Below are 25,498 nucleotides of genomic sequence, written 5' to 3' on the forward strand. Positions count from 1 at the left end.
CGAACATCATAATAAGATCTATTTAAATATATGGGTCTAAGAAAATTGACTTAAAGTGATTATGTACTGTGACTAAAATCTTCAATAAAAACAAGGTTGTTAATATATCAATTATCAAACTAAGCTGAAATGTACACTCTACATCACATATCCAATATGTTTTTTTTAACAAAAAAAAAAGATAATGAAGTAGTACAATTAAACAATGCAATGTAAGTATTCATTTTAAATATCAAACCATAAGCAACAACACATATTATATATTAGTTGAAAATCTCAATCTAATTTAATAAAGTTAGTTCATTGAGACATTTTCACAAATATATAATTTGCATTATTATTAAGATTGTAAAAAAAAATTAATAAACAAAATAAATATTATAGCAAAGTGTAATAGATTACACAAAAGTTTAATATAAAAAATAGGTACTCACTATCATTTTAATTCAAAAAATCAACTCATTTATATGTATATATATATTTATATGAAAGCCGAAAGAAAACAGGATAAAAAACAAAAACAAAAAAGTGAGAAATGTACCTTGGCGTGGTAGTGGGAGTGAATATACTTTTGTTGTTTTGCTTCTTTTCAATTCTTTGATAATTATACTGTGAGGTACAATTATATGATCAATTGTAACGAAGGAATGGAAGATAAAGGGAGCGGGAGAAAAAGGGGTCTGCAAAAATAAAGAGAAGATAATATATACATAGGGTTTTCAATGAAAGGATATTTTAGTAATTGTCTGGTTAAAATTGTAAAAAAAAAATTAATAAAAAAAATAGATATTACTCAAATATAAACAGGTATATTGTTAAAACCGGTTAATCACAAGTTTATATAACTCAAAAGCCCCAAGCTACCACCCTATTTTAACTTTCATCTCTTTCTTTTCCTCACCCTCAACTAACGAGTGACGGCCACTCCACACTCTCTTACCGTTAATCTCTCTACCGTTCGCCTCCGCGTCAATCCCTCTCTCTCTCTCGTTCACTCAGGAACTCTCAGCTGTCTCAATCGGCTCCGGCCTCACGAAGTGTACATGTATTTTTCACTCTTAATCTCTCTTTTATCTGCATAGTTAAGTGTTTAATGCTAAGTTATTTTTCCTTTTGGTCAGAGTCTAGCCAAAGCTTTGCCCAGTCTCGGCCTCCGGTACCTTTTTCGGACTTGGTTTATATAAATTTGATAATTTGTATTTTGTCTGTAGAAATGCTGATGTGTTCTGAGGATTAAGTTTTCATTTTGTGCTGTGTGTTGTTTCGGAGAATTAGTTAGATTTATTGTGTTGTGTGCTGCTAGGAGGATTGAATCTGTATAGCGTTGTGTAATCATTTTGTGAAATCTCCTTTAATCCATGTGACCACCAGTACCTTTGATTCTATTGGTTTGAAACCCCCATTTTCTCATAAACCCAAAGAGCCAAAAGAAAACAAAAATTAAAACACCTAGGCAACAATATTAAGTTTGGGAGCATTTTTTATTAGAAATGAGGACGATGCAACTGACACTGACCTGTGTGTCATTACTATGCTGATGTTAGACTCGCAGAAATCTTTTGTTTTTATGCCTGGTAGGAATGGCCATATTGTGTTAAGGGTGATTACGAGGAGTTTTGCAGGCTATTTGTGGTATATAAAGGGTGATTTGAGCAGAATCTTAGATGAGATGAAGGCAGGACTGGTGATCAATGCTTTAATGGGGGATGTAAGGTGATTGATTTGGTGAAAACAGCATTGGTTACTCCTGTGATTACTGCCAAGGATAGTGGTGAAGAGAAGAAGAAAAAAGTCAAGAGTAAGTACCAGAAGAAGAGGGTATTGGCTGAGGATGAGCCATAACCGGACCCTTATTGGTTAGTGACACTCTTCGGTTTTTCCCCTGGGGAAGCATAAAAGCTTCCTTCTTGGGGCCACTGTGGGATACTCAGTCCTCTCTTGGCTAATGTTTGCTTGGATGAACTAGATCGATGGATGGAAGGGAGAATTAAAGACTTTTATGGACCTTCAAAGAGTGATGTCATATGGAATAGCCTTGAAGGAGAAGTAGAACAGGGAAACACATCTTGGCTAAGGTGTGCACCATTGGTGAACTTTTGCTCTGACATCTTAAGGGGTTCACTTGCAAAGCTTTATGCAGTCAAATACAAACTTTGTTCCTGAGCTAAGGCGTGCACAATTGGTGCTCAGAATCTAAGCCGTCCTTAGAAGGGAGAAGAAAGGTCAATCTCCCGAGTACCTCAATTTTTTGAGAATGGGTCAAGTTGAGTCAATTGATGGGCTTCAGTATACCAGGATGTCTCAGGTACCAGAAACTGATTACGCCCATTTCCTAAGTAACTGGAGACCTGATCATGAGAAGGCCTTATTGGAATATGTAAGGCTTGGTGATCCGAAAACCCTTTTGAGCAACGTAGTTGCATCAAGGAACTGGGCCTTCTTTTGCCACAAGATTACATTTCAATGCTTGTTTGGAACTACAAAAGGAATGCTATTGTATTGGATCACCTTTCCATGGTTAATAGTAATAATACCAATGGGCAAAGAGATCAACAATTGCTTTTTGGTTCTAATGAAGATTATAGCGAGCAACAAATTGAAAAAGAGGAATACTGATAATAATGTTTGGGTCATTTGTTGTACTGCTTTTTTTTACTTGTAGACTAAATTCTATATAGAAAAGAATATAAAAAAAGAAAAAAAAATACTTCAGCTAAAATTACTGTAGATACTTTTGTTGTCTATGTTCCACCAGATTATTGTGGTTATTTTGCAATTGCGCACTTAGGAAAGGCATGGTGCTTGAAGCCAGCTTTTCCTTTAGATTTAAGGAGATTCTGTATTCTTCCTTAAAAATGGAAAATGGAGACAAGTATCCTTGGAACCATTTCCATTTACATTAGAAGGTAAAAACCAAAAATAAAATTGTGTTTTGGAAAGAAAGGTGGCGATGTTCTTTGCTCACTTTAATACAATAGGTAACGTTTCAAGAGAATGGTGGTGGGACTAACACTAAAAGTGTGGGAGGTATTATTATTTTAGCTGTGGAATTTAAGTCAGTTGGCATGTAGGCTTTGCATGTGTAAATATGTTTGTTATTTCTACATTGTCTGTTAGATTTGTGAAATTGGAGGGTTTCAAACTAAATTGTAGTCTTGCATGCCCCAAGTTTGTTCCTCCATATATGATGAAAATTGAGGTCATTTTTTCTTTTTCTTTTTTCTTTTTAAAAAAAGAGTTCACATGTAGTCTCCCTTATCATTGACACATGAACTTCCATTCATAATGTTTGTTATATGATGTTGACAACACATGATTTTGAATTTTTGTCAAACTCCTCACAAAGGAGATTCAATAGGCAAAGCAATTGAGGCATGCTTAAAACAATCACAATTGATAATGCATCTTCCAATGGTGTGGTTATTAGTCACATTAGGAAGAGCTTGCAAATTTGTGTGGCTGGTGAAGAAAAGATTTTATATATGAGGTGTTTGGCTTTTATCTTGACAGTTTTAGAAATTCTCCCTCTACATTGGCTGGCAAGATTCATTAGTTGAACGAAAAATAGGAAAAGGCTCTTGTTTGCTTGGATGTGCCATTTAAGTGGATCTTTTGATGTAGAAGGTTTAAATTGTTGGAAGAAGAAGATGGTTTACATAGGCAGTTTGTTTTTCATTGGATGATAGAAATGGTCGGAAACTTTTGAGGTCACCAATGTCTAAAGATTGGGAGAATTGTGCAACATTTTGTAGGTTTTTTAATTTTTTTTATGATGCTACTGTATAAGTTTAGTGCTTCTCTCTTTGTTACTTGAAATTCCTATTTTCATGAAATGTGTATAGTTTCATGGGAGACTAATTAAATGTGTGTTTCTCTAAATCTTCAAGGTTAAACCAATTCAAAGAGATGATTCCGAAGCCAGTGCGAGCACTGGGCAAGGGTGCTGCAGTAATACTTGGGGGAGTTGTGACTCTTAATCTGGTTTCCTCTGCCACTATGGGTGCTCTTCGGGCGGCCAGCGAGGCCAAACGGGTAAAAACTAGAAACCCAAAACCTTTTGGCTGATTCTTAACTTTTTTCTTTCTGTCATTTTGATAGTAATAGCAATTCCTTTCTATGGGTTTTATTCAGAAAAGTTTATCGGAACCTTGTCGTGTTTGTAGAGGCAAAGGCTTCTACATATGCAATTTATGTAAGGGAAATTCCACAATTGAATGGTCCCCTTTGTATGACCCAGTTGCCATCAATCCGTGCTTATGCCCTACATGTGATGGAAATAGGTTAGTTCATATTCTCAAACAGTTTTTGCATCACTTTTTTTTATCTGTTTTGGGTGGGTTTAGTTTATTGTTCTTTCTTGTATTCCTAGTGTGATTTCTTTATCATTTCTCATGACATTACAGAGTACAACGCTGTCTAAATTGCCTGGGGAAGGGCTACGATTGAGATAAGAGAGGGGTTACTTGTGTTTTGAGTGAACTAAATTCCATTTGTATTAGGCCTTCGTTTCGGTTACAAATATAGTTAATGAAATGCAGGAATAATCCCTTGAATATATGATTTACATAACATAACTGTGGCTTGTGGCTTGCTTATTCCTTACCAACACGGTAAAATCATGTATAAGTAGTCGATCTATTCCATTGAATGTTTCATTTAGTTACATTGACAGCTGCCCTTGAGTGTAGATTAAATATAATCAATAAGCAAAACAAATCAAATAAGTAAAATTCCAATATACTATTTGGCAAGATTTTTGTATGTCTTTCTAGGATTTTTTTTTTTTAGAACATAATTACCAAGAAGTATCTATAGTCCCTGCATAAAATGTCTTGAAACAAAAATTGTATAACAAATGAAGGGTAACTTTATTATTACTAGATTGGGGCAATTACTTTGTTTGAATGAGTGGCTGAATGCTATATTTTCTTTAAAATTATAAGCATTCACTCCTTCAAGAGTAGAAAAAGTTGGTCTTTGTAGGATTTGGATGGATTCTCGCATCACTGCCAAGTATAAACAAATCTGATTCTGACATGGTTAGTATCTTGTGCACTTTGTTGGAGGCGCGCACAAGAGGGCAACTAACACTAAGGCTGTTTTGGTAGGAAGGAAGGGGAGTGAGATGCATATTATTTGGTAATAATTAAGAAATTAAGAGAATGAGATTAGTGCTAAGTAATGAACCGAAACAGATGAATGATCTTAAAATGAATTGATGATACCAATATTTTTTTTAGGTGGTTCAAAGGTTAAAATCCTTCTACTCCACTAGCCAATATTATTGCTATATTTATGGTATTCTTTACAGGGTATTTCTTTACACAATAGAATCCATCCTTTTGCAACTCCCAGAGTCTCCATATTTATAGAAGAGGACACCTGGGCGTTGGCAAGAGGGGTCATCCCGTGACCTCTTACCCATCATGTCACTTCTGCGACATTCATGATTAATTCTTAAAACCTGACAAATGAAGTGTGTTCTAATCAGTAGGTAAGGGGGATAATGGGCCGCACGACCCAACCTAGTCGTGGGTACCTGAACACGCACGTTTATGCTGCGTGTAGAGGGCAACTAACACTAAGACTGTGTTTGGTAGGAAGGAAGGGGAGTAAGATGCATATTATTTGGTAATAGAAGTGAAGTTGGAAGAGCGGAGAGAAAATAAGTTGTTAAAATTACTATATTATCATTTTTAATATAAATACTTATTAATTTCAAAATGAATAATTATGACTAGGGGTGTACACGGTTTGGTTTGGTGCGGTTTAGAAGAATTTTTAAACCAAACCGCTCATGCGGTTTTTTCAAAATGAAAAACCAAACCAAACTATTAAAATTAAAAAACCAAACCAAACTATAAATAAACAGTTTTGTTTGGTTTTAACCATATAACCAAATTATGAAAATTTAAAACTTTTTTATTATAAAATAATTGTATTTAAATAATAATAATTTTAGCTTTACTTTTAAGACCATAAAAGTCTACAAGAAGCTTATTGTCTTGGTTGTTGTAAGTTATTTTGAATCGTTTTATAGAAGTGAGAAAAAGAAATGTTTACTTTCTAAACAATGTGGGATTTTACATATTTTTTTTTAGTTTTAGAAACTTGTGCATGTATTAAATACTATTAAAAACATATCATAAACAATTAAATTGTTTGGCTTGGATAGTTTGGTAGATTTTATATTAACTTAAGTGTAGGGGTTCAAACCTTTGATCCATCATTTCTAAAATTATTTTTTTAGAAAAAATCACGGTCTGGTCCGGTTTAATTAATTTAAAAAAATTAGAAACCGTGACCAAACCATTAGCGGTCCGGTTAAACCGAACTATCGAAAAACAGTTTCATTGGTTACGGTTTTTGGCAGTTTGGTGCAGTGCGGTTTGGTTCCAAACCGCGGTTTGCGGTTTATATGAACACCCCTAATTATGACATTTACATATTTAATTTTGTTTTTTTTAATTCCTATTGAATTTTAGAAGCTTGGAGGAGAAGGTCTCCCTCTATCCCCCTTGCCAAACAAGGGAGTCTACCACTCCCTTCATCTCCTTTCTTCCACTGCTACCCATCCCACCCATCTCTCCTTACCAAATATAGTGTAAAGTTATAAAAAGCTTTTTTAGAACTGAGACGTTTTGCTTTCGACTGGCGAGGCATGAGCCTCAACATTGAGAACAAAAATTCCATAGAACTAAAATTCATAAAAGAAATGCATAATTGTGTAACAAGAGTCATCACATTCATGGCATTACTAATTCTATGAAATAAATCACAAACTAAACTGGTCAAAAGTTCAAAATCAAAAATCTTAATTTATGACATAAAAGAAAAAAGTCTAAAACATGAAGACATATTTCTAAATTATCACACTAAGAAGTCCTCATTTTCATGATTATTATCATCCCTATTGAGATTGTAGGGTTTATGCATTTTTAGACTTTGTGTTTTACATCATTATCTGTTTGGACCCTATATTTTGACAAATTATTTTTTGGACCCTGTGTTTTCTAAAATAGTTTAAATAGATCCATAAACCCGATTTTGATCAAAGTTTTTTTTAACTAAAATCACAAATAATTCATCAAACTAACAACTCAAAACAAAAATATAGTCATTCTGCCTAATATCTGTATTGTTATATTTAATTTTTTGTTCATCAAAATCAGGTTTAGGAGCCTATTTGAACCATTTTACAAAACACAGGGTCCAAAAAGTAATTTGTCAAAACACATGGTCGAAATAAGTAATGAGGCAAAACACAAGGTCTAAAAATGTATAAACCCGAGATTTTAAATTAAGTAGAATGAGTAGGATAACTGTAGTATCACACATATTGGAGTCTAGAATAGGAGCATGAAATTTAGACCAAATTTATTAAATGTAATTGAAATATTTAAATTAATTAAATTATCTTTTTCATAAAAAAAAATTATAAATTTAAAGTCGGTAAGATATATTTTTATAGAATAAAATTGTCTGTTAATTTTTAAAGAATAAAATAGATTGAAACAATAATCATGAAATGGGGTTCCTTAAGTAAATAGGAAGATAAATATCTTTATTTTTTTTTATTTTTTATTGAAAGCATCTTTATTATTTTGCTTCTTATCTCACCTCGTTCTTCTTTATTTTAATAAACATGTAAATGACAAATAATTCTCATTTATCTTAGATAAACATTCAATTATTAGAGAGTCATATCTCACAAAATCTTGACTATTCATTTTTTATTACGTGGTGAAAAAATTGTTTATAAATTTAAGCCAATTGATATATTAATTTCATAATCAGACAAAAAAATATGATATATTTTTAAAGTAAGAAAATGTGAAGCATAAATTAAATATTGGCTACAATAGGATTCGTTCCCCTTTCAGAATCCATGATCATGTATGTATACATAAAAGCCTAAAACATTTCAGCAAAAGATTGAGAAATAGATATCTAATGAAACTGTCGCTGGAATTGATTAAACTTGATGAGACGATTTTAGAGTGTCTCTTCTTGTTACGCATCAAAAGCTTTTTAAAGCATGGACTAAGACAACTCGTAAGTTCATTTATTAAGAATGTTTCAGCTAGTTCACTTTGAAAGTTCATTTTAGATATTACCAACTTTTGTTGTGAAACAATTTTGATTAAAGCCGTGATTTAAAAAAATGTTTGAATAGAACAATACTCTGAAGTATGCCAATTATCAGAATATACACAGAATAAGTAGAGAAAACTTAAAGATAGAAACATGACACACAATAATATTTACGTGATTTCAGTATCCTTGCGAATACTACTAGCCCACGGTAGGGGTGTGCAAAAATTATCCAATTTATTTAGAACCGACCTATCCAATTACAATCGACTGCCAAAAATTGGATATCTAATAATGATTGGATTGGATCGGATCAGATTTTGAAGATCCAAATTGGGTCGGATTGGTTGTTGGATAATATATGCAAAAATCCAATAAAATCAAATCAATCCAATTGTATTTATATTTTAAAAATATATTTATTTATTTAGGATTATGCTTATAATTTCTGTTGTAGTTGTATAGTGCTTATAATTAAGTTAAATAAATATTCAAAAATATTGGATGGATCCAATCCTATCAAATACATAACTAAGGGGATACATCCAATGGATAAAACCAATCCAATCCAATGGATAATTGGATTAGATCGGTTGTAAAAATTCAACATCCAATGGATAATTTGATTGGATTGGATATGCCTAAAAATATTGGATGTGATCCAATGAACACTCCTAGTCCATGGGGCACAGTCCTAGAGAAGAAAATTGATTAATAAAGTACGTATCACAAATACAATAGACTTGAGTTAAGCAAAAATAAACTCCCTCTTATTATTTGCCGCAATCTAAAAGTATTCACTCTATTAATCCAATCTTTGTAAATTCACCAAGAGTTCGAAATCCCTTCTTTCTTGTTGATGAATGCTCACTTCACCCCAAAGTGAGTCTTAGACGTACCTTCTCCCAAAGGTAGTGTGTGTCACAAATACTTTGAACCCTACACTAAAAACAACAAGTGAAAGTGAAATCTATACTAAGGAATTCATCTCAAATAACACAGAGAAAAACTCTTCTCACTGATGATATATCATGAAACTTAGAGAATAGAAGAACTAACTTTTCAAAAGGCAAATGGTCTCCTATTTATAGACGAGAAAACCCACTGCTGTCAGGTTTTTCAAAGATATCAAATATTAAATGAGAATATTTGAAATCTTCAAAAATCTCGTACAACATAAATCCTGCAAGATCATATACAAATTTTGTCAACGTAGATCTGATCCTGATGTTTCCGGATTAAATGTTCCAGGACATAATTCAGTCCAGGTTCAAACTCATGAAGACCAAGATTTCAATCACCTATGTGATTTCTTATTCCTGAAAATTAGGAATAAATAGGCAGAGATCAAGCTGGAACGTTTTACAACAAGACTTACCTTTTTGTTTGTTTGTTGAGATTTTCTCATTTAAATAGAATGAAGAATTAAAAGGAAAATAAACTATGATTTTCTCCAGCTTAAATACAGCAATAAATGCCAACTCATACACGATTTAATCACAAAAAATTAAGAAAACAAATAAAATATTTTTGTCTCTTAAATGATTTTACAATCTTCCCCTTTGGCTTTTTAAGAGACAAAAATTTCACATGTTTAAAACCTGCAACAACTCTGTTAGTTTAAAACAGAAAAACTAACAACAATTAATCATAAAACAACTCCCCCTTTTTGTATAAGAAAGAATCCAGAGTTCAAAAGAAACATAAAACAAAAATTATTGTAATAAAACTTAAGTAGACTTGGTGGAGGGTGCCTGAAGCTATTGGAGAATTAGCTGCAGAGTGGTGTCCACTTTTTCAAAACAAGGAATGACTGCATAAATCTTGTTATCTAAAGCCTCCAATTTTGTAGAAACATCCTCAAGAATTGATGATGTAGAATCAGATCCTGTAGAGACACTAGGCATAACCACTATCTTTTGCTTCTTGGAAGCGTCCCTCCATTTAGGGGGCCTAAAACCCATACCAGGAGCTGGAACTTCAACTAATTCATGAGGAAGGAGAATCTCCTACTGAGTTGCCAGAACTTTGTATATCAATTGAGGGAAGATCAAATGGAAACCTTTCTTTTTACCCATCTGAAAATAGATAATTTGCTCCAAGATAAGAGAAGGAAGATCCACTGGGACACCTATTCCAATCTTAAATATCAACATAGCAAGGTCTTGGGAGATAATAGCAAGATTAGAAGAAGGTAGCCAATTGGAAAGAGCAAACCTCATTAAAACAACATATTGGTGAGTGAGATTACTGATTGAGATGACAATGCTCAGGTTCAAAGTAACTTTCTGCCCTACTATCTTAAACAGAATGACATCTTTATCAACTTCAAAATCCTCACAGCCCACTCCATGGGGAATTTGCAAAGAAGATGCAATGTCAACAGTATTGAAAGAGAAAAGATGGCCCCGAACATACACTTTTCCAAGCAATGGGGAACTTGATTTCAGAAAATCATCAGTCAAATTTACATAAAATTCCTTGACTACCCTATCCACATAGCCAGGAAATCCTTGCAAGGAATCAATCAAACCCCTCTCTTGTAACCAACCCACAACCCCAAAGCACTTATGAGATGCCATATCATAGTTCTTTTCGCAAATAAACTTGCGATGAGCATAAAGAGGCATATCACGTTTGTAACGCCCTGGATAACCAAGATCGTTACACTCAGTGTGTTTGAAATAGTGCGAGACTTGCTAATCAAGTGATTTAAATAAAAATATGAATCTAGAGACATAAACAGGTTAGGTTTAAAAAGTTTTGGTTCTAAACGAATAATTTTCATTAAAATAAATGTTTGGTACATGGGATCCCAAATCAGGGTTTAAATAACATAACTACAAAATTTCCAAATGTTATAAACAATCAAAGCCACTTTAGTGGCAAAATACCCGTTTTAGGTTTTCCGTCCCTGTACAATCCCTCGACCGTGGCGGCTGAGCAGCTGACTATGTACACCTTGCCCCTAGAGCTCTTCAACTCATGGTCAACTCATCTTACCCTTTGGTCAACTCATCTTACCCTTGCCTTTACATGCACCACGTAGCACCGTGAGCCGATGCCCAGCAAGACAACACAATATCATAGCATAATCAGTACCAGTAACTAAGTAGTTCACAGAGCATAACCAGATGATTTACAAGACATTAATCAATTACCCAACAAGCCATATCATTCATTCAATCTAGGACATCAGGCAATAACCAATGATCAAGTTTCCAGATATTCAGCATATCATAAACAACAATTAGCAATAGTATATATGTCAAGCAACAACTAGGGTCAGCGCCTGTAGGCCACACCTCTATTTAACCCACTGTCTTTGGCTCGCTTAGGCTAAGCCAGTGTTCACCCCACTGACTCCGGCCCGCTTAAACCGAGCTCAGTGATTTTTAAGCTGTCCTCAGCTACCAGTGGCTGAGCCGCGCCCTGTGCGCAAGTATTGATTCCGGCACTCTTAGGCCGTTTATCACATGTCCCCGTGGTATAATACCACCTCATGACATTCATACAATTATAGGAAGCTCTTAGTCCCAACATATTCACATGGTTTATCACAATCATATAACAGTGCATACAAATATAGGGAACACTTAGTCCCATCCTATCCACATAAACGGGTGCAGTTTTCTTACCTTTAATTCCAAGTGCTTTGATTAGGAAAGACGACCCACGAGCACGATCTTGCCCCGAGCCCAAGCGTATACCTAGTCACAACCATGATAAAGGATTCCATCAAAAATAAATGATTAAGGGTTTCCAGACCAAGTTCTAGCCTCCGGGACATCAAATTCCACCAAACACGGTAGTGGAATCGATCCCGGGCACCCTAGGTTAAGTTCCTATGCTTAAGAACTCCAAAAAGGCCAAGAATGCCCTTAAGGGCCGCGGCTTGCACCCAACTAGAGGTCCCAGCCTCGCCCAAAACAGACACGGGCCGCGGCCCTACACACCCCATGCCGCGGCCCGCCCTCCTTCTCCAACACCATCTGTTCTAGGGGGCCGTGACTCACCAAGAACTATGCCGCGGCCCGACCCATTCGAACCCAGAAAAACACCACTTTCATCCACCAAATCTCAACCAAACTCACCCAAAATCATCCCAATAACATATTCTAATTATCACAACACTTCATGTATACTTCCAGCGACAAAACCCATAGGAAAACTAGCCTAAGGACTCATCAAAATCACATTTTAATCCTTGAACTCAGAAGCTCATAAACCTCCTAAAACATCTAGAAATTCATAGAATTCAAGGGCTAACCATAGTTAAAAGCTTACCTTTTTCTGAAGAGCAAATCCACCTAGAAGTTGTAGAGCTAATCCCCAAGTTCCCAGCAATAGAACCTAACAAGAATTCAGCTCAAATCCTCACCCAAAGCTTCAATTCAACTCTCAACATCAAAGACCCAAAAACACTTAGAACTCATAACTTAAACATTAAAACCTTAATCCAAATCTTACCTCAAACTCTGCTTGAATCCACCATCAATTTCTGAGCTAATCTCCAATTCTAGAGCTCCAATTCTTGTGAACCCAGCCCAAAAATCCCTTGGTTCAATGGCTAGCTTAAGAGACTCCTTGAGAGGAAGGAGAGAGAGAAGAGGGAAGGGTCGGTTATGGCATTCTCTAAACACTTCTTTGCCTTTTGTCTTATCTAACCTAAGCCTCTTAGGTTAATCCCAAAGCTCGGGGTACCAAAAACATCCCCGAGGGCGAAATGGTAAATTTCCCCAGTATTCCCACCTAGGTTTCCTAACCTCAAATATATCTCCAATTATTTATTTCCATAACCCGATAACCCAAATAACTGTCTAATACCCAAAATACCCCTTGACTCACCCCGAGTCGAGTATCGGGTCCCGTTGTGACTTTCCTACTACTTGCTCCCTAGGATTGCCTCGTGCCGAATGCTGCAAATATAAATTTATCCACATAATAATGTGGTCTCAACAGTTTATCTCATTTATGCCCTAACGAGCGAAAATTACAATTATGCCCTTACAAGCTAAATAGGGCCCGCATGCTTATCCAATACTCATAAACATGCATTTCACATAATCATGCATATTCACCATTAATTCACATAACTTCCAATTATGCCCTCCCGGTACACTAATCAAGGCCTTTAAGCCTTAGTAGTAATTTTGGGTCGTTACAACTATCCCCTCCTTATAATAATTTTGTCCTCGAAATTTAGTTGAACATATCACACATCAGAGGAAACCTCGTATCTCTGACTATAATTCCCAAGGTCCAGTGCTTTTACTCCTAATCTTCGATAACACTCAAACATGAGTAACAATCTTGTTCCACAAGATCTTGTCTGATAACTATACTTTCTTTAACTTTTGCTTGCACATCAGATCTGCAGAAACTCCAGAGTCTGTTTAGTTCACCACGATCGCTTCATTGACTTATTCTTGATACCAGAAATACTTATGAGTTATCTCCCCTACCAGGGTGAGATCAGCTATAGGCCCTCGACCTAACCCTTGGTACAATCTTAGAATTCCTATTGAATCGGGAGTCAGAACTCCCCTTTCTTTCCCAGACTAATATACTTTTCTTGTCTGCACTTACTTGGAGAGATACAAATCTCTCATCATGAAACTTTGTATTCCAAAGTCAACAATTTACAAGTTCCTATGTCCTTTCAGATAGACAAACATTCCTGCCTTAAGAATCCAACAACCTCTTGGTTTTCCCCCAGAACTAATACTAAACCGCAGTATCCACTATCTTCTACTTACTTTGCATAGTACTCCTTGCTTTTTATCTTACCATGTTCTATGCCATGTCACCTTAGCTGTACTCCAGCATTCATCATCGTGACTATCTCCTCAAGGATTACACTTTCCTTAACATCCCAAATATTCGCACACTCAACGCTTAATCCCTTAACATAACTGTTAAGTCCTTAGATTGCTATTCCATCTGCAATCAGTCAGTCATTTCAGATTCCCACTCTGTTTTCTTCGTTCTCTAATTTCTTTCCAAAACTTGGAAAACTATGGGGTCTCAGCTTAACATTATCAATGTCTGTCCCACTACTAGTTCATACGAACCAAATTACACTAACTCATTCAGCTGAGTTATAACCTCCCCTGTCCAATTACTTTACTTATAGTCTAATGTGGTCCATTCCTATGATCCACCACCATATCACTTTACCTTTCAATATTCAAGCATACTAAATTATGTCACCCGCTCAAACCTCCTGGTACAACATACCCTAGGGGGTGAAACGATATCCATTTAGACTTCCCATCTCCACGCCAAATTCTCATCGGATCATTCATCCGATCATGGTATCCTAACTCGTAATACCTTAACAGGGTTCTTCCCTGTTTTCACCAAAACCATCACTTTGGATTCCATTGTCCAAAGGAATACGTACCTGTTCATCACCATACACTAATGCTATACTAGTCTCATTTGTTACCTTATCCATTCCATTGTAATCTGTGGTGTTCTTTTAAACTGACACACACACCTCCCAAGTAAGAGATCCGTCTCCAATTAAATCTTCTCCTCGTACAGTCGAGGATTTCTAACACCAACCATCCATCCTTTACGTTTCACTAAATCTTGGTCTCAAGGTTATCTTTCTTACAAATGACCAAACACTCAAATACCTTATGCTATACATACACTGCCAACTTAACGTTCCATGTATATCGACCATGTTCCCATTCTTTTACCTCCTGCGAGGCTCGATCCATCCTCTCGTCAGTTTGCCTGGCGTGTCTCAGCCTGTGATGTACCACTCATAGTTCCATGTTTTATCAAAAATCAGGTCCTTCATGCTACCTTTCTGTATTCAACCATAACACACATACTCCTAAATCACCAAGCGCTAATCAATTCTCACTCTGTCTCCTGAACTTCTGATCTGACACTATCATTTCAGTCTAACTTCAAGTTTCACTGTCCTTCTAATCTCTGGTGTAGTCGCCTTCGAAGATACTTACGTAGTAGATGACGTGTTTACCGATCTCGTTGTGCTCCCTATTCTTCAGACGTTCTTCAGTAACTTCTCTGTGGCTTCAGATCAAATCTCTTCATACCTGTCCCCTCTTCTTCTTGTAACACCATTTTGAATACCCCTGGCAAGGCCAAACTGACACTTCATGAAGCCTTACCTGTGACCTTACTTCCTTAGTACTAACATCACCAACGTAGTAGTCGTTCGCTTTCCACTTCTGACTGGAGAGTAGTCCAACATATCGCCCATAAACCTAAAGGAGATTTGTCCATACTTCTCTTATATTTTCTGCTTGAAGAACTTACCTGCGTTGCTGAAGCTTGAATCAATTAAGAACCTTTGTTACCTATTCATTACACCCCACTTGGTACAAGTAGTAATTCCTGAAATGTCTCTTTCCTTGATCTCCAGCTGGTAATAACCAATTCGTAGATCAATTCCTGAAGACATTGTCCCGTCTTGTAATCGACATCAAAACTTTTCAACCTTAACTGACGATGCCCACAATTCTCACAATACGATGCTCTATCTGATTCACCCCTAGGTCAACCTTCCTCGACTGCTTTAGTAATTCTTTCTGTCAAACCATTACCATCTTCCACAATGTCCCTAATACCAAACCTACCTGTAGCCCGATCCTGAAGCATACCCAATCTTCCTTGTATACCCATCTGAATCCCTACTGGTCAGCTTAGTTTCCATTCAGCCCAATTAACGTACTCCATGTGATATCCCCTACAATCCATGGTTGTCTCTTAATAGATTAACTCTCACTCTGACTCATGTCAAGGCTTCCATATGACAAGCTCCATTGTTCTCTCCATGAACTTCTTTATTACTTGTATTCCAATTCCTCTTCCAGAAGTTTCAAATTCCTCCTCAACAAATACTAATATCTTCAGCCTCTCGCACAGTACCTCTAAGGCACATTCTCTATATCTGAATCTCTCCTGGGACATTCTCAACTCTGAACTCTTCCAGCTCGTTATATAACCAAAAAACGTGAACTATCCAGTCAACTAATCATCTTCGCGGAACCAGCCTCGGGCTTCGAATGTAACAAGGCATTCCAGCTTTCCGTTCCCTAACCACGGAAAATTCATCCTAACATAGCAAATCATTCCATGTAGAAGTCATACCCTCACTTGGCATCTTCCCAGGTGGCGTCCCCTGCCTTTGGTGCATACTAAATAACCTTACTGGTTCCCATCACCGTCCTGACGGCTATCTTGTAAATCAGACCCCTTCCTGTCGAAACCAGGAGCCATAGAACTGTTCGGGGTTCTTCCACCTCGATTACCGAGAATCTTTCCTTATTGAATTCCACCAATGGAAGTACTGTCTTTTGCATCTCTTGCCCTACGACATTCATGCTCTATACCTCATTCCCCAGATTTCAAATAACATGGCCCTTACTGCTGCCTAAACACAGATGAAGATCTCATACTTTGGTACGACCTTGACGCTCTGGCCATCCCAGAGTTTGATCCTTAACTGGGTCGTCATTCCTAGCCACACCCTCCTGTACCAATTTTCCAAAATGAATTACCCAGCTCACAAACTCATTGACATACACTATCATTCCAAATCAAGCTTATAAGACTAATAATCTCTGCAGCTCAAACTATGTCTTTATAACCTCTTTTATCAAGTCATCATCTGAGTTCTTTCCAGCCCATCATGCCAATACCTCGGTCTGAGTACCATTTCCAGGCATCCTTCTGCCACAAATACCTAGCACAACCCCTTAATCATGACCTCTCATCTTCATATAACCAATGATGGAATTATCTTTGCCCATCCACTAACCAATCCTTAGGCAACCCAAACTTTACTCAAAACCAGAGGATATCGCCTTTTAAGCCTTCCATATGGTACCCTTATCTATCTGAATCTTCATATTAAACCAACACTGGTAACCTCACTGTCACAGTATACCAAGCAGTTCTTTCCCCAGAAAAGTCAGCTATCCTTCCATCTAGTCTCAGCTATTAAACCACACCGTTTACTCATATGCTAGCGAAAAACTGATGCAACTTTTAGGGGCTGATGGAGGTTTTCAACCCCACTATCATCTGCAGCCCCCTATAACATAATGCCAACTCCACTCAACCATTCTGGACGCGAACAATTTGAATTCATCTGCTAGTGCTGACTAAACTCCTCAGCCCTGAGGTTCACACTCCGAACCAATCCACAACCAGGTCCAAATAACAACAATAATCATGCAACCATAAAGCATATTAAACACGGATCCACAATGCTATACATTTAACTATCACATTTGATTACAACCAAGTATACTCACACTTCATCATGCTTCCTACGAGCCAATGAACAAGTATAATATTTAAGTTCAATTCAAGTAGTTAACCACATACAATCAGTATGCAAACCATTATCCAAATATTCATTCACATGCAATAACAATGCTGATCAACACGCCTCATTCTCATCACACAATAGTCAAGGGCTAGGCCCTATCAGTTCTCATGCTCCCTATAGTCATACAACATAATACATTCATATTTCAATCAAAAACTTAAACATATAATCAATTATAGACCCCTGAGTCGAGCTTATCTTTAGCGGCGAATGTACATGTCCAGCCAATCTTCAGGAACCCTTACACCTAGGACGCTCTGATACCAAGTTGTAACACCCTGGATAACCAAGACCGTTACACTCTGTGTGTTTGAAATATTGCGAGACTTGCTAATCAAGTCATTTAAATAAAAATGTGAATCTAGAGACATAAACATGTTATGTTTAAAATGTTTTGGTTCTAAACGAATAATTTTCATTAAAATAAATGTTTGGTACATGAGATCCCAAATCAGGGTTTAAATAACATAACTACAAAATTTCCAAATGTTATAAACAATCAAAGCCACTTTAGTGGAAAAATACACGTTTTAGGTTTCCCGTCCCTGTACAATCCCTTGACCGTGGCGGCTGAGCAGCTGATTATGTACACCTTGCCCCTAGAGCTCTCCAACTCATGGTCAACTCATCTTACCCTTTGGTCAACTCATCTTACCCTTGCCTTTACCTGCACCACGTAGCACCGTGAGCCGAGGCCCAGCAAGACAACACAATATCATAGCATAATCAGTACCAGTAACTAAGTAGTTCACAGAGCATAACCAGATGATTTACAAGACATTAATCAATTACCCAACAAGCCATATCATTCATTCAATCTAGGACATCATGCAATAACCAATGATCAAGTTTCCAGATATTCAGCATATCATAAAAAACAATTAACAATAGTATATATGTCAAGCAACAACTAGGGTCAGCGCCTGTAGGCCGCACCTCTATTTAACCCACTGTCTTTGGCTCGCTTAGGCCAAGCCAGTGTTCACCCCACTGACTCCGGCCCGCTTAAACCGAGCTCAGTGATTTTTAAGCTGTCCTCAGCTACCAGTGGCTGAGCCGCGCCCTGTGCGCAAGTATTGATTCCGGCACTATTAGGCCGTTTATCACATGTCCCCGTGGTATAATACCACCTCATGACATTCATACAATTATAGGGAGCTCTTAGTCCCAATATATTCACATGGTTTATCACAATCATATAACAGTGCATACAAATATAGGGAACACTTAGTCCCATCCTATCCACATAAACGGGTGCAGTTTTCTTACCTTGGGAAAGACGACCCCCGAGCACGATCCTGCCCCGAGCCCAAGCATATACCTAGTCACAACCATGATAAAGGATTCCATCAAAAATAAATGATTAAGGGTTTCCAGACCAAGTTCTAGCCTCCGGGACATCAAATTCTACCAACACGGTAGTGGAATCGATCCCGGGCACCCTAGGTTAAGTTCCTATGCTTAAGAACTCCAAAAAGGCCAAGAATGCCCTTAATGGCCTCGGCTCAAGCCTGCCATGCCGCGGCTTGCTCCCAACCAGAGGCCCCAGCCTTGCCCAAAACAGACACGAGCCACGGCCTTACACACCCCATGCCGCGGCCTGCCCTCCTCCAGCACCATCTGTTCTAGAGGGCCGCGACTCACCAAGAACTATGCCGCGGCTCGACCCATTCGAACCTAGAAAAACACCACTTTCATCCACCAAACCTCACCCAAAATCATCCCAATAACATATTCTAATTACCACAACAGTTCATGTATACTTCCAGTTGCAAAACCCATAGGAAAACTAGCCTAAGGACTCATCAAAATCACATTTTAATCCTTGAAACTCAGAAGCTCATAAACCTCCTAAAACATCCAGAAATTCATAGAATTCAAGGGCTAACCATAGTTAAAAGCTTACCTTTTTTCTGAAGAGAAAATCCACCTAGAAGTTGTAGAGTTAATCCCCAAGTTCCCAGCAATAGAACCTAAAAAGAATTCAGCTCAAATCCTCACCCAATGCTTCAATTCAACTCTCAACATCAAAGACCCAAAAACACTTAGAACTCATAACTTAAACATTAAAACCTTAATCCAAATCTTACCTCAAACTCTGCTTGAATCCACCATCAATTTCTGAGCTAATCTCCAATTCTTGAGCTCCAATTCTTGTGAACCCAGCCCAAAAATCCCTTGGTTCAATGGCTAGCTTAAGAGACTCCTTGAGAGGAAGGAGAGAGAGAAGAGGGAAGGGTCGGTTATGGCATTCTCTAAACACTTCTTTGCCTTTTGTCTTATCTAACTCAAGCCTCTTAGGTTAATCCCAAAGCTCGGGTTACCAAAAATATCCCCGAGGGCGAAATGGTAAATTTCCCCAGTATTCCCACCTAGGCTTCCTAACCTCAAATATATCTCCAATTATTTATTTCCATAACCCGATAACCCAAATAACTGTCTAATACCCAAAATACCCCTTGACTCGCCCCGAGTCGAGTATCGGGTCCCGTTGTGACTTTCCTACTACTTGCTCCCTAGGATCGCCTCGTGCCGAATGCTGCAAATATAAATTTATCCACATAATAATGTGGTCTCAACAGTTTATCTCATTTATGCCCTAATGAGCCAAAATTATAATTATGCCCTTACAAGCTAAATAGGGCCCACATGCTTATCCAATACTCATAAACATGAATTTCACATAATCATGCATATTCACCATTAATTCACATAACTTCCAATTATGCCCTCCCGACACACTAATCAATGCCCTTAAGCCTTATTAGTAATTTTGGGTCGTTACAACGTTCATTGTCATTATAGAAAAATAGATTAGAGTGAGGTTTGAAAATAACACTAAATTTTGTAGATTTTCGGTTGTACCTTTGTTGCCGGGGGGGCTGGAAACACCAAAGTCTTTTGTTGTTGCTCTTCATGAACCTTTGTAGCATCAGGAGTAGTGGAATCCTTATAAGAAGTTGAGGATGTCTCTTTCCATTTCTCACCAGAATCTTCTTCAGACTCAGCTTCTGAAAGATCAAACAATTCCTTCGATTGATCATACTCACCCTTAGAGCTAGGTTCAGAGTCCGCTATAGGTGTGGCCGAAGGAAATACATCCTTTATCTCAGTGCTTGAGGAATTTTTTTATGTAGATTCCTCATGAGAGGGTGATTGCATCTCTTTGGATGGAGAAGGCTTTAATTTGGATGACCCAATCATTCGTGTCTTTTTCACATAGGCCTTTTTGTAGGCCAGAGCTTTCTTTCTTTTTGAACAAGGAGGGTCAGCGGATTTGGCACCCTCATCAACTGATTTTGCAGAGTGCGATTTAGGGCTTGCAGATGCAGATGGAGTGATTGCTGCAGAGGATGATCCTGAGGCTTTCTTTGAGAAATGCGAGATAGGTGGAATCTCAAGAGGTTTCACGGAGCTCATAGGGAAAGTGGACTTTCGTGCTAGAGTTTTGTGACGAGTGGTCAAAAGAGACGTCAAAGGCACGGAGGTGGATGGAGAATTAGTGGGGTTCTCTGGTGGAGTCGCTTTGGTAGATTTCTTGGCTTTGGAAGGAGTGGAGTGTTTGGTGCAAGCCTTTTTTTTTTTAGAAAGCAAAGTGAAGATGGAAGAGGAGGAGCACGGGTGAGAGAAACAAGCCAAACAAAGTGGGATTTTATGGATGATGAAATGCATTAAAAATGGAATCCAAATAAATTGAGACCAAAACTTTCGACAATAATCATAAAACAAAATACCACTTTCCTTTTTAAACAAGCACTCTCTATTGACCAAGAATCTAACCCTAAAAAAACCAACGAGTCACACACTAAGCATAGCAATTATATTAAATCAACGGATTAATAGAATTTTTATGTCCAATTAATTAGAGAAATCTAAACAATAACGCATCTATTAAAAACAATATTGAGACAAATCAAAAGAAATGCTAAGACACAGTTCATGAGAAAAATTCCTTTATTTATTTTATATATTTATTTATATTTTTTTGTTTAATTATTTTTTGCCAAACTAAAGTCAGCTGCCACATATCACGTGATTAATGGAAAACCAAGATTTGTTTTTAAGAAAAAAAATATGTTAACAAAAAATCAAAGAAATATTTTCAAACAGGAGAATAAATTATTAAATCAACCTGTAATTGTGATGGCACAGAATCTGGATCAGAATAATCAGGATCAGTGTAACGACCCAAAATTGCTAATAGGGCTTAGCGCCTTGATTAGCATGTCGGGAAGGCATAATTGGTTATATATGTGTTTAATTGGTTAAATGCATGACTAGGTGGCATGCATGATTAATATGATTATATGAGTATATTATATGCATGTTTATGATTATTAAATATGCATGTGGACCCTTTACTATTCATAAGAGCATATTTGTAATTTTGGCCCATTAAGAGCATAAATATGATTTTATGTGATATATAGTTGAGACCACATTATTATGTGGATATATTTGTGGCATATGGCTCGAGTCCTAGTGAGCGGATTAGCGAAATAGTCACAGAGGGATTTAAAATACCAGACTCGAGGGAGCCTAGGGATTTTTTTTGGGAATTTAGACGATATTATGGGGATTTATTAGATATTCAATAATTATTTGGTAATTAATTGGACACGATGAGATTAATTGGTTAATAGTATAAACACATGAGGAATTGGCGAGAACAAGGAGTGGAATAACCATTTTATCCCTAGAGAAAATTAGAGGACTAATAGGCTCAAAGGGGCAAAACAGTCTTTTGTTGGGTTAGGATATACTCATAAGACTTAGAAAATAAACCAGAATTATCTTCCCCACCCCTACACGTTCTCTCTCTCTCACTCTCCCTAGAACTTAGATGAAACTTGGAGAATTAAAGGAGACTAAGCTGGGAAATTGAGCTGGGAGTTTGGAGGAAACTAAGCTAGAATTGGTCAGAGTATTGCTGAGGGTCTAAGCTACAATTGAGGTAAGAAATTCGTACGGAGCATGTTGAAAATTCTATTGAACCATGTTAAGATTTGAGTTTGCATGAGGCTTAGTTTTTGGTTGAATTGGAGTGTTGAATAAGAGTAAGAATTGGTTATGAGTTGGGTATAATGTTTAGATCAAAGGGATAGGAATTTTGGGCTTAAATTCAGGTTTGGCTGCTAGATTGAGATGAAAATTTTGGGTTGGACTCGCGGCAAAATGCTGAGAAAAGGTAATTTTTCTAGCTTTAGGGGCTCGGGTCGCGGCCCTGTTCTTCAGGCGCCGTGACCCGCATGAATTTTTGAGGCTGGGAGCCTCTGTTCATCAGGCGTGCCGCGACTCGGAAGAGGGCAAGTTGTGGCCCGTGTCCCCCCATCAGTGAGGATTGAACCTCTGTCTAAGGGGCAGGTCGCGACCCTCAAGGGCAAGTCGCGGCCCTAAATGGGGAATTAAGGGAAAATGGGGTTTAAGGCTTGCAGAGGCTCGGGAATTCAAACCTAAGCGCTCATGACGATTTCTACTACCCGGTTTAGTAGAAATTGAGGTCTCGGAGGCTAGCTATTTTTTTCTAAGTATTTATTTGGATTTAGAATTGATGATTACCCATTGATACTGTGACTAGGTTTATCGCTAAGGCTCAGGACTGAGGATCGTGCTCGGGACCGTTTTGTATTCTTCGCTCGGGATTCGAGGTAAGAAAACGATACCCTTGTGTGGTTGAACGGGACTGAGATTCCCAATTATTGAATGCTTATACTATGTGTTTGTAAGATTAATGTGAAGTATGTGAATAAATGGCCTAAGAGAGTCGGGGCAGATGGTAAGCGTACTGAACGCAGCTCTGCCTAAGCGAGCCGGGGTCAGCGAGATCAACAGGGGGCTTGGCCTAAATGTGTAAACCCTGAATATTTGTGAGCTTGAAATTATGTGTTTATCATTGATTAGTTGATTATTCGTACTCTGTTTTATAGTTGAATTGCATGAGTTAAGCTTGATCGAATACCATTATTACTACATGTGTCTGCTATTTTCTTGGGTTTTCTTGTTGAGCCTTGGCTCACGGGTGCTACATGGTGCAGGAAAAGGTAAAGGGAAGCTGGACCAGCCATGAGTTGGAGAGCTCTGGGGGTGAGGTGTACATTGATAGCTGCTTGTCTGTCACGGTCGATGGAAAGTACAGGGACATAACCTTAAAATTTGTATTTTTCCATTAGAGTGGGTTTTGGTTGTATAAAACTTTTGAGAATTATAAATTGTCACTTATACCCTGTTTTTGGGATCCTATGTATTAAACATTCGTTTTAATGAAAATTAACCGTTTATGTTCAAAATCTTTTAACCCTAACCTGATGATTGACCTTAGGATCACATTTTTATTCAAATGACTTGATTAGCAAGTCTTGCACTATTTCAAATACACAATTTAATAGTCTTGGTTATCCAGGGCGTTACAACTTGGTATCAGAGTGGTCTAGGTTTAAAAGTTCCTGAAGACTGGCTGGGCATGTATACTCGCTGCTAAAGATAAGCTCGACTCAGGGTTTGGTAACTGCATATATGTGATTATATGCCTAAATGTCCTAATGAAATATAAATGCTTTATTGCATGATATATATGGAACATGAGATACTGATAGGGTCTGGCCCTTGACTGCTGTGTGATTGTGATGAGGCATGCTTATTAGCATTGCTGCTACATGTGAATGAATATTTAAATGATTGTTTGATCTTGATTGCTTATGGTTGGTTGAGTTTCAATGGTGGACTATGGAAAGACTGTTAACCTGTCATCATTTCCTGACTGCCATTGCGGATAAACTTGGATAGCTATGCGTCCAAGGTGATCAATACGACTAGCCGGCATAGGGTCTAAGACTAGAGATGATGATCAGGGCCAAAACCCTCCACCAGTCCCTGAGAACTGGCAGCAGATACTTGCTGATATGCAAGCCCGGTTACAAAATCAAGAAGAGCAGATCTGTCTTTTGAGACAACATGCTTCGTCAGGGAGTGTTGCACCTATTATGCCACATGTTGTGGCACTAGTTGTACAGCCACCTGAGGTTGGGAACAGGTGGGAGCCACTTTATGAGCGGTTCAAGAGAAAATATCCTCCAACTTTTGAGGGAGCACTAGATCCACTGAAGGTTGAGTAGTGGATGAGTATGATTACCTCCATCCTTGATTTTATGAGGGTGGAAGGTAATGACAGGGTGGCCTATGCCACCTTTATGCTTAGGTAGGATGCCCGTCTTTGGTGGGAGGTGGCATCACAGACCATGGATATTTTTACTTTGAGTTTGAATGGGTTCGGAGATCTGTTCAACCAAAAGTACTACAATGTTGCCATAAGGGCAGCGAAGGTGAATGAATTCACAGGGCTGGTATAGGGCAGCACGACAGTTACAGAGTATGCCCTAAAGTTTGATAGGCTAACAAAGTTTGCATTAGACTTATTGCCTACAGATGCGACCAAATAGGATAGGTTCATCCGGGGGCTTAATGCCATGATAGCCCAGGATGTGAGGATTACATTGGTACTTGGGCCGATGACTTATGCCAAGGCTATTGAGAAGTCTCTTACTGCTGAAGAGGCGGAAAACAAGATCTGGAGGGAGAACGTTGCGAGACGGGATGTTCGCAGGGTGGTGCCTCCATCCACAGGGTTTGGTAGGGGCAGAGGCCCCAGTGATCTTAAGAGGAAGACCCCTAACACTTCGACCACTGATGGTTCTGATAGGAGGGGTCGGGGTGTTCAAGGTGGCCGCCAGGGAGGCGGTGAGACATGGATAAGTTATCCAGAGTGCACGAGATGCAGGAAGCGCCATCTGGGCAAATGTTTGGCAAATGCTTGCTACTTGTGCGGGGTGGTGGGACACCTCAAGAAGGACTGCTCACCAGCGAAGAAAGAGGAACCAAGGAAGGTGGACAGCTTGACTCCAGCTCGAGTGTTCACCTTGACGCAGGCGGAGGTCGAGGCTAGTCCCTTAGTAGTGACAAGTCAGCTTTCTAGCACTGGCTCTTCATATACTGTATTGATTGACTCCGGTGCTACACATTCATTTATTT

General features: G+C 38.0%; 1 protein-coding gene across 3 annotated transcripts; it reads left to right on the forward strand.

Moving 5' to 3' along the window:
• The first annotated feature begins 831 nt into the window (after window positions 1-831).
• Window positions 832-23,745, forward strand: LOC133782656 (protein BUNDLE SHEATH DEFECTIVE 2, chloroplastic). Of its 3 annotated transcripts, XR_009870647.1 has the most exons (5): window positions 832-1,045; window positions 3,888-4,032; window positions 4,132-4,280; window positions 23,052-23,121; window positions 23,509-23,745. XR_009870647.1 is itself a non-coding variant. In XM_062221993.1 (4 exons), coding segments are annotated over exons 1-4 (306 nt in total). In that variant the 5' UTR covers window positions 834-1,043; the 3' UTR covers window positions 23,519-23,742. The 3 variants fall into 3 exon arrangements, 2 of the variants coding, with proteins under 2 accessions (XP_062077977.1, XP_062077976.1); XM_062221993.1 differs by lacking the exon at window positions 23,052-23,121 and having other exon boundaries at window positions 834-1,045; window positions 23,509-23,742; XM_062221992.1 differs by lacking the exons at window positions 23,052-23,121; window positions 23,509-23,745 and adding an exon at window positions 4,404-4,665 and having other exon boundaries at window positions 835-1,045.
• The last annotated feature ends 1,753 nt before the right edge of the window (window positions 23,746-25,498 follow it).

This window comes from Humulus lupulus, chromosome 6, assembly GCF_963169125.1.
Source record: "Humulus lupulus chromosome 6, drHumLupu1.1, whole genome shotgun sequence".
Classification (NCBI taxonomy): Eukaryota; Viridiplantae; Streptophyta; class Magnoliopsida; order Rosales; family Cannabaceae; genus Humulus; species Humulus lupulus.

Coding starts and splice junctions, on each gene's coding strand:
- LOC133782656 (XM_062221992.1), top strand. Junction 4,033..4,131: donor CGGCCAGCGAGGCCAAACGG/GTAAAAACTAGA, acceptor GGTTTTATTCAG/AAAAGTTTATCGGAACCTTG. Junction 4,281..4,403: donor CCTACATGTGATGGAAATAG/GTTAGTTCATAT, acceptor ATGACATTACAG/AGTACAACGCTGTCTAAATT.